This window comes from Pseudophryne corroboree, chromosome 4 (assembly GCF_028390025.1).
Source record: "Pseudophryne corroboree isolate aPseCor3 chromosome 4, aPseCor3.hap2, whole genome shotgun sequence".
Classification (NCBI taxonomy): Eukaryota; Metazoa; Chordata; class Amphibia; order Anura; family Myobatrachidae; genus Pseudophryne; species Pseudophryne corroboree.
Window position 1 is genome coordinate 177,040,940 of NC_086447.1, and position 13,085 is coordinate 177,054,024.

The 13,085-nt window shown below is 49.6% G+C and overlaps 1 protein-coding gene across 2 annotated transcripts in view; it reads right to left on the reverse strand.

The window, feature by feature from the left end:
* The window catches only part of UBXN7 (UBX domain protein 7), a 167,035-nt gene that overhangs the window by 143,798 nt on the left and 10,152 nt on the right, over positions 1 to 13,085 (reverse strand). Inside the window, exon 1 of one of the 2 annotated variants that reach the window (XM_063915572.1) lies at positions 1,066 to 1,352. The exons of the other annotated variant lie outside the window; for it this stretch is intronic. Within the exon in view, the coding sequence (XP_063771642.1) occupies positions 1,066 to 1,123 (58 nt within the window). The 5' untranslated portion in view covers positions 1,124 to 1,352. Of the gene's footprint in view, positions 1 to 1,065; positions 1,353 to 13,085 lie in introns of those variants that run through there. 2 annotated transcript variants of the gene reach the window in all.

Here is a 13,085-nt window from a genome sequence, read left to right on the forward strand (position 1 = left end):
GCACTGATCTCACTGATCCGTGCGTGCCTATCAGAATACGGGGGGGAAAGCAGGTCTATTTGAAAACGGCTTTTTTTTTACGATTTGTATTTTTTCCCGGCAGTGTTTGGCTTTTAACGGCAGTGATTGAGAATACGAATTATTAGTAAATTACCGCGTTGTATAAAATAACAGACGTGTTTGACCGATGGTGTATTCATTCGTATTTTTTTACTCTGCTCCCCCCCCCCCCAAAAAAAAGAATTCCCTCATCACTGCCGAGTTTTGTGTTTAGTAAATTGCCGAGATGACACTTTGAACAAAAAACACAAAATTGGCCAAAATCGGAAGCTTAATAAAAATATACCCCATGGGGTCTATTCATTGAGCAGAGGAAAGACCTGTTTTGCAGTAAATGGGGCATTTCTCTGCCTAGTGCTATTCATAGAGCAAGTTAACGTGGAGAAAGTCCATAGATTGTAATCTTGCAAGCAGGGCCTTCCTACCTCTATATCTGTTTTTACCCAGTTTTGTTCTATTACTGTTGTTCTAATTGTAAAGCGCAACAGAATATGCTGCGCTATATAACAAACTTAATAAATAAATAAAGTCAATGCTTTTAACTAGAATTAAGTGAGGTAGGGAGATGGGGTGGTGTATATATTTCTGTACAGGGATGGACAACTAATAAAAAGGGTGGGCACAGCCGTCACTTTCCTATAGGCCCTGCTTACTGAAAGTCAGGGATGCTACACCACTGCATACACAGAGCATGTAGGGCTGGGAGTACTGCACCCCCTAACTGCCTCCATATCGGCATTGGACATTAGAGATACTACAGAGACCAACACACAATACATACAGACTGCAATATATGCCAAGTACGTCCCACATTCACTCATCTGCATTTATCAGTATGGCAATGAGGTCACGTCGCTATATGCTCCATATAATAAGTGAGAGCAGCAAGTCCTGCACCCCACCTGTAATAACTATGACACTGTGCATGTACCCCATATCTACTGCACCCCGCCCACAGCCCTGCTATACCCCACTCCCCAGTGACCCCATCCGCCCGCCTCTCACCGGTAATTGAGATGAACTCTCGCAGCAGCTGAGCGGAAACCCCGCCATCCGCCTCCATCTTCCCCTCGCCAAACAACAACAACCGCCGACGTCACTGCCCGATCCCCCTCGATCACATATGAGCACTAGAGGGAACGAAGAAGACTTCATCCCTGTGTAACCATTCCGGGTCACGCTGTTATGGTCGGCGTGCAGCTAGGAAGAATTATGTGCAGACGTTTAGGACATGCCGACTCAGAAGACAGGCTCAGTGCATAACATAGGCTGTGGTGAAAAATCCCTGGCAGCGCCAAGGGTTTGCAAATTACTCTGGCAGCAGTGGCGGCGGCCATTTTCTCGGAGACCATGAAGAAGGCCTCAGACAGCTACGCCGGGATCCGGTCTCAAGATCGACAGTGTCTAGGTCGACAATGTTTAGGTCGACCAATATAGGTCGACATGGATGGAAGGTCGACAGGGTTTCTAGGTCGACATGTGCTAGGTCGACATGTCTAAAGGTCGACATGAGTTTTTCACATTTTTCTCTGACGTCCTAGTGGATGCTGGGACTCCGTAAGGACCATGGGGAATAGCGGCTCCGCAGGAGACAGGGCACAAGAATAAAAGCTTTAGGATCAGGTGGTGTGCACTGGCTCCTCCCCCTATGACCCTCCTCCAAGCCTCAGTTAGATTTTTGTGCCCAAACGAGAAGGGTGCAGGCTAGGTGGCTCTCCTGAGCTGCTTAGAATAAAAGTGTATTTTAGGTTTTTTATTTTCAGTGAGTCCTGCTGGCAACAGGCTCACTGCATCGTGGGACTAAGGGGAGAAGAAACGGACTCACCTGCGTGCAGAGTGGATTGGGTTTCTTAGGCTACTGGACATTAGCTCCAGAGGGACGATCACAGGTTCAGCCTGGATGGGTCCCGGAGCCGCGCCGCCGGCCCCCTTACAGAGCCAGAAGAGCGAAGAGGTCCGGTGAAATCGGCGGCAGAAGACGATCCTGTCTTCAGACTAAGGTAGCGCACAGCACCGCAGCTGTGCGCCATTGCTCTCAGCACACTTCACACTCCGGTCACTGAGGGTGCAGGGCGCTGGGGGGGAGCGCCCTGAGACGCAATATAACAGATAATACCTTAGGTTCGCAAAAGAATACATCACATATAGCTCTTGGGCTATATGGATGTATTTTAACCCCTGCCATTTTTACAGAAAAGAGCGGGAGATAAGGACGTCGTGAAGGGGCGGAGCCTATCTCCTCAGCACACAAGCGCCATTTTCCCTCACAGCTCCGCTGGAAGGACGGCTCCCTGACTCTCCCCTGCAGACTTGCTACAGAATCAGGGTAAAAAAAGAGAAGGGGGGGCACTATTGGCAGCTAAAAATTATATAAACAGCAGCTATAAGGGAATAACACTTATATAAGGTTATCCCTGTATATATATATAGCGCTTGGTGTGTGCTGGCAGACTCTCCCTCTGTCTCTCCAAAGGGCTTGTGGGGTCCTGTCCTCTATCAGAGCATTCCCGGTGTGTGTGCTGTGTGTCGGTACGCGGTACGTGTGTGTCGACATGTATGAGGAGGAAAATGATGTGGAGGCGGAGCAATTGCCTGGGTTAGTGATGTCACCCCCTAGGGTGTCGACACCTGACTGGATGATCGTATTTAAAGAATTAAGTGATAATGTCAGCACTTTGCAAAGAACGGTTGATGACATGAGACAGCCGGCAAATCAATTAGTGCCTGTCCAGGCGTCTCAGACACCGTCAAGGGCCCTAAAACGCCCGTTACCTCAGTGGGTCGACCCAGACACAGATACTGAGTCTAGTGTCGACGGTGAGGAGACAAACGTAATGTCCAGTAGGGCCACACGTTACATGATCACGGCAATGAAGGAGGCATTGAACATTTCTGACACTACAAGTACCACAAAGAAGGGTATTATGTGGGGTGTGAAAAAACTACCAATAGTTTTCCCTGAGTCAGATGAGTTAAATGAGGTGTGTGATAAAGCGTGGGTTTCCCCCGACAAAAAACTGCTAATTTCTAAAAAATTATTGGCACTATATCCTTTCCCGTCAGAGGTTAGGACGCGTTGGGAAACACCCCCTAGGGTAGATAAGGCGCTCACACGTTTATCTAAACAAGTAGCGTTACCGTCTCCTGATACGGCCACCCTCAAGGAACCATCAGATAGAAGGCTGGAAAATATTCTTAAAAGTATATACACACATACTGGTGTTATACTGCGACCAGCAATCGCTTCAGCCTGGATGTGCAGTGCTGGAGTCGCGTGGTCGGATTCCCTGACTGAAAATATTGATACCCTGGATAGGGACAATATACTGTTAACTATAGAGCATTTGAAGGATGCATTACTATATATGCGTGATGCACAGAGGGATATTTGCACCCTGGCATCAAGAGTAAGTGCTATGTCCATTTCTGCCAGAAGAGCGTTATGGACGCGACAGTGGTCAGGCGATGCGGATTCCAAACGACATATGGAAGTTTTGCCGTATAAAGGGGAGGAGTTATTTGGGGCTGGTCTATCGGACCTGGTGGCCACGACAACGGCTGGAAAATCCACCTTTTTACCCCAGGTCACTTCACATCAGCAGAAAAAGACACCGTCTTTTCAAACTCAGTCCTTTCGTTCCCATAAGTACAAGCGAGCTAAAGGCCATTCCTTCCTGCCCCGGGGCAGAGGAAGGGGAAAAAGACTGCACCATGCAGCCGCTTCCCAGGAGCAGAAGCCCTCCCCTGCTTCTGCCAAGTCTTCAGCATGACGCTGGGGCTTTACAAGCAGACTCAGACATGGTGGGGGCCCGTCTCAAGAATTTCAACGCGCAGTGGGCTCACTCGCAAGTGGACCCCTGGATTCTACAGGTAGTATCGCAGGGGTACAAACTGGAATTCGAGGCGTTTCCCCCTCGCCGGTTCCTGAAGTCTGCTCTACCAAAGTCTCCCTCCGACAGGGAGGCAGTTTTGGAAGCCATTCACAAGCTGTATTCCCAGCAGGTGATAATCAAGGTACCCCTCCTACAACAGGGAAAGGGGTATTATTCCACGCTGTTTGTGGTACCGAAGCCGGACGGCTCGGTGAGACCAATTTTAAATCTGAAATCCTTGAACACTTACATAAAGAGGTTCAAATTCAAGATGGAATCACTCAGAGCGGTGATAGCAAACCTGGAAGAAGGGGACTATATGGTGTCTCTGGACATCAAGGATGCTTATCTCCACGTCCCAATCTACCCGTCTCACCAAGGGTACCTCAGGTTTGTAGTACAAAACTGTCATTATCAGTTTCAGACGCTGCCGTTTGGGTTGTCCACGGCACCTCGGGTCTTTACCAAGGTAATGGCCGAAATGATGATTCTTCTTCGAAGAAAAGGCATTTTAATTATCCCTTACTTGGACGATCTCCTGATAAGGGCAAGGTCCAGGGAACAGTTAGAAGTCGGAGTAGCACTATCTCAGGTAGTGTTACGTCAGCACGGGTGGATCCTAAATATTCCAAAATCGCAGCTGATTCCTACGACACGTCTACTGTTCCTAGGAATGATTCTGGACACAGTGCAGAAAAAGGTGTTTCTCCCGGAGGAGAAAGCCAGGGAGTTATCCGAGCTAGTCAGGAACCTCCTAAAACCAGGCCAGGTGTCAGTGCATCAGTGCACGAGGGTCCTGGGAAAAATGGTGGCTTCTTACGAAGCGATTCCATTCGGAAGATTCCATGCAAGAACTTTTCAGTGGGATCTACTGGACAAATGGTCCGGATCGCATCTTCAGATGCATCAGCGGATAACCCTGTCGCCAAGGACAAGGGTGTCTCTTCTGTGGTGGCTGCAGAGTGCTCATTTACTAGAGGGCCGCAGATTTGGCATTCAGGATTGGATCCTGGTGACCACGGATGCAAGCCTGAGAGGCTGGGGAGCAGTCACACAGGGAAGAAATTCCCAGGGCTTGTGGTCAAGCATGGAAGCATCTCTTTATATAAACATTCTGGAACTAAGGGCCATTTACAATGCCCTAAGTCAAGCGAAACCCCTGCTTCAGGGTCAGGCGGTATTGATCCAATCGGACAACATCACGGCAGTCGCCCACGTAAACAGACAGGGCGGCACGAGAAGCAGGAGGGCAATGGCAGAAGCTGCAAGGATTCTTCGCTGGGCGGAAAATCATGTGATAGCACTGTCAGCAGTCTTCATTCCGGGAGTGGACAACTGGGAAGCAGACTTCCTCAGCAGACACGACCTCCACCCGGGAGAGTGGGGACTTCACCCAGAAGTCTTCCACCTGATAGTAAACCGTTGGGAAGAACCAAAGGTGGACATGATGGCGTCCCGTCTAAACAAAAAACTAGACAGATATTGCGCCAGGTCAAGGGACCCTCAGGCAATAGCGGTGGACGCCCTGGTAACGCCGTGGGTGTACCAGTCAGTGTATGTGTTCCCTCCTCTGCCTCTCATACCAAAGGTACTGAGAATCATAAGAAGGAGAGGAGTAAGAACTATACTCGTGGCTCCGGATTGGCCAAGAAGGACTTGGTACCCGGAACTTCAAGAGATGCTCACGGACGAACCGTGGCCTCTCCCTCTGAGAAAGGACCTGCTCCAGCAGGGGCCTTGTCTGTTCCAAGACTTACGCGGCTGCGTTTGACGGCATGGCGGTTGAACGCCGGATCCTGAGGGAAAAAGGCATTCCAGATTAAGTCATCCCTACCCTGGTCAAGGCCAGGAAGGACGTAACCGCAAAACATTATCACCGCATTTGGCGAAAATATGTTGCGTGGTGTGAGGCCAAGAAGGCCCCTACAGAGGAATTTCAACTGGGTCGTTTCCTCCATTTCCTGCAAACAGGACTATCTATGGGCCTAAAATTAGGGTCCATTAAGGTTCAAATTTCGGCCCTGTCGATTTTCTTCCAGAAAGAACTGGCTTCAATGCCTGAAGTTCAGACATTTGTAAAAGGGGTACTGCATATACAGCCTCCTTTTGTGCCTCCAGTGGCACCTTGGGATCTCAATGTTGTGTTGAGTTTTCTAAAGTCACATTGGTTTGAACCACTCACCACTGTGGACTTCAAATATCTCACATGGACGGTGACGATGCTGTTAGCCCTGGCTTCAGCCAGGCGTGTGTCAGAATTGGCGGCTTTATCATATAAAAGTCCTTACTTAATTTTTCATTCTGACAGGGCAGAATTGAGGACTCGTCCTCAATTTCTACCTAAGGTGGTTTCTGCATTTCACATGAACCAACCTATTGTGGTACCTGCGGCTACTAGGGACTTGGAGGACTCCAAGTTGCTTGACGTTGTCAGGGCCCTGAAAATATATGTTTCCAGGACGGCTGGAGTCAGAAAATCTGACTCGCTGTTTATCCTGTATGCACCCAACAAGCTGGGTGCTCCTGCTTCTAAGCAGACGATTGCTCGTTGGATTTGTAGTACAATTCAGCTTGCACATTCTGTGGCGGGCCTGCCACAGCCAAAATCGGTAAAAGCCCATTCCACAAGGAAAGTGGGCTCATCTTGGGCGGCTGCCCGAGGGGTCTCGGCTTTACAACTTTGCCGAGCAGCTACTTGGTTAGGGGCAAACACGTTTGCAAAATTCTACAAATTTGATACCCTGGCTGAGGAGGACCTGGAGTTCTCTCATTCGGTGCTGCAGAGTCATCCGCACTCTCCCGCCCGTTTGGGAGCTTTGGTATAATCCCCATGGTCCTTACGGAGTCCCAGCATCCACTAGGACGTCAGAGAAAATAAGATTTTACTTACCGATAAATCTATTTCTCGTAGTCCGTAGTGGATGCTGGGCGCCCATCCCAAGTGCGGATTGTCTGCAATACTTGTATATAGTTATTGTTACAAAAATTCGGGTTATTATTGTTGTGAGCCATCTTTTCAGAGGCTCCTTTTCGTTTTATCATACTGTTAACTGGGTTCAGATCACAAGTTGTACGGTGTGATTGGTGTGGCTGGTATGAGTCTTACCCGGGATTCAATATCCTTCCTTATTATGTACGCTCGTCCGGGCACAGTATCCTAACTGAGGCTTGGAGGAGGGTCATAGGGGGAGGAGCCAGTGCACACCACCTGATCCTAAAGCTTTTATTCTTGTGCCCTGTCTCCTGCGGAGCCGCTATTCCCCATGGTCCTTACGGAGTCCCAGCATCCACTACGGACTACGAGAAATAGATTTATCGGTAAGTAAAATCTTATTTCTCTAACGTCCTAGTGGATGCTGGGAACTCCGTAAGGACCATGGGGAATAGCGGGCTCCGAAGGAGGCTGGGCACTCTAGAAAGATCTTAGACTACCTGGTGTGCACTGGCTCCTCCCACTGTGACCCTCCTCCAAGCCTCAGTTAGATTTCGTGCCCGGCCGAGGTTGGATGCACACTAGGGGCTCTCCTGAGCTCTTAGAAAGTTATAGTCTTAGAATTTGTTTTTTTCAGTGAGACCTGCTGGCAACAGGCTCACTGCAGCGAGGGACTAAGGGGAGAAGAAGCGAACTCGCCTGCTTGCAGCCGGATTGGGCTTCTTAGGCTACTGGACACCATTAGCTCCAGAGGGATCGACCGCAGGCCCAGCCTTGATGTTCGGTCCCGGAGCCGCGCCGCCGTCCCCCTTACAGAGCCAGAAGCAGGAAGATGGTCCGGAAAATCGGCGGCATGAAGACGTCCTGTCTTCACCAAGGTAGCGCACAGCACTGCAGCTGTGCGCCATTGCTCCTCATACACACTTCACACTCCGGTCACTGAGGGTGCAGAGCGCTGGGGGGGGGGGCGCTCTGAGGCAGCAATAAAAACACCTTGGCTGGCTAAAATACCTCAATATATAGCCCCTGGGGCTATATATGAGGTAAATACCCCTGCCAGAATCCCAAAATAAGCGGGAGAATAGGCAGCAAAAAAGGGGCGGAGCCTATCTCCTCAGCACACTGGCGCCATTTTTCCCTCACAGCTCGGCTGGAAGGAAGCTCCCTGGCTCTCCCCTGCATTTCTACAATACAGTAAGAGGGAAAAAGAGAGGGGGGGCACTAAATTGGCATTGTATACAGTATAAGCAGCTATTAGGGACATAACTCAGTTAGTCCCTGTATATATATAGCGCTCTGGTGTGTGCTGGCATACTCTTACTCTGTCCCCCCAAAGGGCTTTTGTGGGTCCTGTCCTCTATTTGAGCATTCCCTGTGTGTGTGGAGTGTGTCGGTACGGCTGTGTCGACATGTTTGAGGAGGATAATGATGTGGAGGGGGAGCAGATGTCTTTAGCAGAGATGTCACCCCCTGCGGGGCAGACACCTGAGTGGATGGTATTATGGCAAGAAATGAGTGCACGTATAGACTCCTTACATAAAAAATTTGACGACATGCCGACTGTGGGACAGCCGAGTCTTCAGCTCGTGCCGGTCCAAGGGTCTCAAAAGTCATCAGGGGCTCTAAAACGCCCGTTATCTCAGATGGCACAAGTAGATGTCGACACGGATACTGACGCCAGTGTCGACGACGATGAGTCAAATTTAATGCCCGTTAAGGCCATTCGCTGCATGATTGAGGCAATGAAAGAGGTGTTAAATATTTCTGATTTACATCCAGGTACCACAAAAAAGGGTATTATGTTTGGGGAGAAAAAACTACCTGTAGTTTTTCCCCCGTCAGATGAATTAAATGAAGTGTGTGAAGAAGCGTGGGCTTCCCCTGATAAGAAATTGGTGATTCCTAAGAAATTACTAATGGCGTTCCCTTTCCCGCCAGAGGATAGGTTACGTTGGGAAACACCCCCGAGGGTGGATAAAGCGCTCACACGTTTGTCAAAAAAGGTGGCACTACCGTCCCAGGATACGGCCGCCCTTAAGGAACCTGCTGATAGAAGGCAGGAAGCGATCCTGAAGTCTGTATATACACACTCAGGCATTATACTCAGACCAGCAATTGCGTCAGCTTGGATGTGCAGTGCTGCCGCTGCATGGTCAGATAACCTGTCAGAAAATATTGACACACTAGACAGAGACACGATCCTGTTAACAATTGACCATATTAAAGACTCAGTCTTATACATGAGAGATGCACAGAGGGAAATCTGCCGGCTGGCATCTAAAGTAAGTGCACTATCTATCTCTGCTAGGAGATGCTTATGGACTCGCCAGTGGACTGGAGATGCAGATTCCAAAAGGCACATGGAAGTTTTGCCTTATAAAGGGGAGGAATTATTTGGGGATGGTCTCTCCGACCTAGTTTCCACAGCAACGTCTGGGAAGTCAGCATTTTTACCCCATGTCCCCTCACAGCCTAAGAAGGCGCCATTTTATCAGGTTCAGTCCTTTCGATCCCAGAAAAATAAGCGGGGAAAAGGAGGGTCTTTTCTGTCAAGAGGCAGAGGCAGGGGAAAAAGGCTGCAGCAAACAGCAGGTTCCCAGGAACAAAAGTCCTCCCCCGCTTCCTCTTCCAAGTCCGCCGCATGACGGTGGGGCTTCACAAGCGGAGCCAGGTACGGTGGGGGCCCGCCTCAGGAATTTCAGCGATCAGTGGGCTCGCTCACAGGTGGATCCCTGGATCCTTCAAATAGTATCTCAGGGATACAGGCTGGAATTCGAGGCGATTCCACCCCGCCGTTTCCTAAAATCCGCCTTGCCGATTGCTCCCTCAGACAGGGAGGCAGTGCTAGCGGCAATTCACAAGCTGTATTCCCAGCAGGTGATAATCAAGGTACCCCTACTTCAACAAGGCCGGGGTTACTATTCCACACTATTTGTGGTACCGAAACCGGACGGTTCGGTGAGACCCATTCTAAATTTGAAGTCCTTGAACACATACATAAAAAAATTCAAGTTCAAGATGGAATCGCTCAGGGCGGTTATTGCAAGCCTGGACGAGGGGGATTACATGGTATCCCTGGACATAAAGGATGCTTACCTGCATGTCCCCATTTACAATTCTCACCAGGAGTACCTCAGATTTGTGGTACAGGATTGCCATTACCAATTCCAGACGCTGCCGTTTGGACTCTCCACGGCACCGAGGGTATTTACCAAGGTTATGGCGGAAATGATGATACTCCTTCGAAAAAAGGGAGTTTTAATTATCCCATACTTGGACGATCTCCTAATAAAGGCACGATCCAAGGAACAGTTGTTAGTGGGAGTAGCACTATCTCAGGAAGTGCTGAGCCAGCACGGTTGGATTCTGAATATCCCAAAGTCACAGCTGGTCCCCACGACACGTCTAATGTTCCTGGGAATGATTCTGGACACGGCCCAGAAAAAAGTGTTTCTCCCGGAGGAGAAAGCCAGGGAGTTGTCTTCTCTAGTCAAAGACCTCCTAAAACCAAAACAGGTATCGGTGCATCACTGCACGCGGGTCCTGGGAAAGATGGTAGCTTCTTACGAAGCAATTCCATTCGGCAGGTTCCATGCCAGAATCTTTCAGTGGAACCTGTTGGACAAGTGGTCCGGATCGCATCTTCAGATGCATCGTTTAATAACCCTGTCTCCACGAACCAGGGTGTCTCTTCTGTGGTGGCTGAACAGTGCTCATCTTCTGGAGGGCCGCAGATTCGGCATACAGGACTGGGTCCTGGTGACCACGGATGCCAGCCTACGGGGCTGGGGGGCAGTCACAAAGGGAAGAAATTTCCAGGGACTATGGTCAAGTCAGGAGACTGCCCTTCACATAAATATTCTGGAACTAAGGGCCATTTACAATGCCCTAAGTCAAGCAAAATCCCTGCTCCTACACCAGCCGGTGCTGATCCAGTCAGACAACATCACGGCAGTCGCCCATGTGAATCGACAAGGCGGCACAAGAAGCAGGACAGCGATGGCAGAAGCCACAAAAATTCTCTGATGGGCGGAGAATCATGTACTAGCACTGTCGGCAGTGTTCATCCCGGGAGTGGACAACTGGGAAGCAAACTTTCTCAGCAGGCACGACCTCCACCCGGGAGAGTGGGGACTTCATCCAGAAGTCTTCCAAATGATTGTAAATCAATGGGGTCGTCCACAGGATGGCGTCCCGCATAAACAAAAAACTAGAGAAGTATTGCGCCAGGTCAAGAGACCCTCAGGCGATAGCGGTGGACGCCCTAGTGACACCGTGGGTGTACCGGTCAGTGTATGTGTTCCCTCCTCTACCTCTCATACCAAAGGTACTGAGAATAATAAGAAAGCGAGGAGTAAACACAATTCTCGTGGTTCCGGATTGGCCAAGAAGAGCGTGGTACCCGGAACTTCAAGAGATGATCTCAGAGGACCCTTGGTCCCTGCCGCTCAGACAGGACCTGCTACAGCAGGGCCCCTGCCTGTTCCAAGACTTACCGCGGCTGCGTTTGACGGCATGGCGGTTGAACGCCGGATCCTGAAGGAAAAGGGCATTCCGGAGGAAGTCATTCCTACGCTTATTAAAGCCAGGAAAGATGTTACGGCAAAACATTATCACCGCATATGGCGGAAATATGTTGCATGGTGCGAGGCCAAAAAGGCCCCAACAGAGGAATTTCAACTGGGTCGATTTCTGCATTTCCTGCAAGCAGGAGTGAATATGGGCCTAAAACTAGGCTCCATTAAAGTACAGATCTCGGCTCTGTCGATTTTCTTTCAAAAGGAACTAGCTTCAGTACCTGAAGTTCAGACATTTGTGAAAGGAGTGCTGCATATTCAGCCCCCATTTGTGCCTCCTGTGGCACCGTGGGATCTCAACGTGATGTTGAATTTCTTGAAATCACATTGGTTTGAGCCACTAAAAACCGTGGATCTGAAATATCTCACGTGGAAAGTGGTCATGTTATTGGCCCTGGCATCAGCCAGGCGAGTGTCAGAATTGGCGGCTTTATCATGTAAAAGCCCTTATCTGATTTTTCATATGGATAGGGCAGAATTGAGGACTCGTCCCCAGTTTCTCCCTAAGGTGGTGTCAGCGTTTCACCTGAACCAGCCTATTGTGGTGCCTGCGCCTACTAAGGATTTGGAGGACTCCAAGTTGCTAGACGTTGTCAGGGCCCTGAAAATATATGTTTCCAGGACGGCTGGAGTCAGAAAATCTGACTCGCTGTTTATCCTATATGCACCCAACAAGCTGGGTGCTCCTGCTTCTAAGCAGACTATTGCTCGTTGGATTTGTAGTACAATTCAGCTTGCACATACTGTGGCAGGCCTGCCACAGCCTAAATCTGTCAATGCCCATTCCACAAGGAAGGTGGGCTCATCTTGGGCGGCTGCCCGAGGGGTCTCGGCTTTACAACTTTGCTGAGCAGCTACTTGGTCAGGGGCAAACACGTTTGCAAAATTCTATAAATTTGATACCCTGGCTGAGGAGGACCTGGAGTTCTCTCATTCGGTGCTGCAGAGTCATCCGCACTCTCCCGCCCGTTTGGGAGCTTTGGTATAATCCCCATGGTCCTTACGGAGTTCCCAGCATCCACTAGGACGTTAGAGAAAATAAGAATTTACTCACCGGTAATTCTGTTTCTCGTAGTCCGTAGTGGATGCTGGGCGCCCATCCCAAGTGCGGTCTATCTGCAATACTTGTACATAGTTATTGTTAACTAAATCGGGTTATTGTTGAGCCATCTGTTGAGAGGCTCTATCGTTTCATACTGTTAACTGGGTTTCATATCACGAGTTGTTCGGTGTGATTGGTGTGGCTGGTATGAGTCTTACCCGGGATTCAAAATCCTTCCTTATTGTGTACGCTCGTCCGGGCACAGTACCTAACTGAGGCTTGGAGGAGGGTCATAGTGGGAGGAGCCAGTGCACACCAGGTAGTCTAAGATCTTTCTAGAGTGCCCAGCCTCCTTCGGAGCCCGCTATTCCCCATGGTCCTTACGGAGTTCCCAGCATCCACTACGGACTACGAGAAACAGAATTACCGGTGAGTAAATTCTTATTTTTTTCTTTTTTTGAATTTTTTCATACTTAACGATCCACGTGGACTACGATTGGAACGGTAAAGTGTGCCGAGCGAAGCGGTAGCGGAGCGAAGGCACCATGCCCGTAGCATGGCGTGCGAAGCGAGCCATGCGAGGGGACGCGGTGCACTAATTT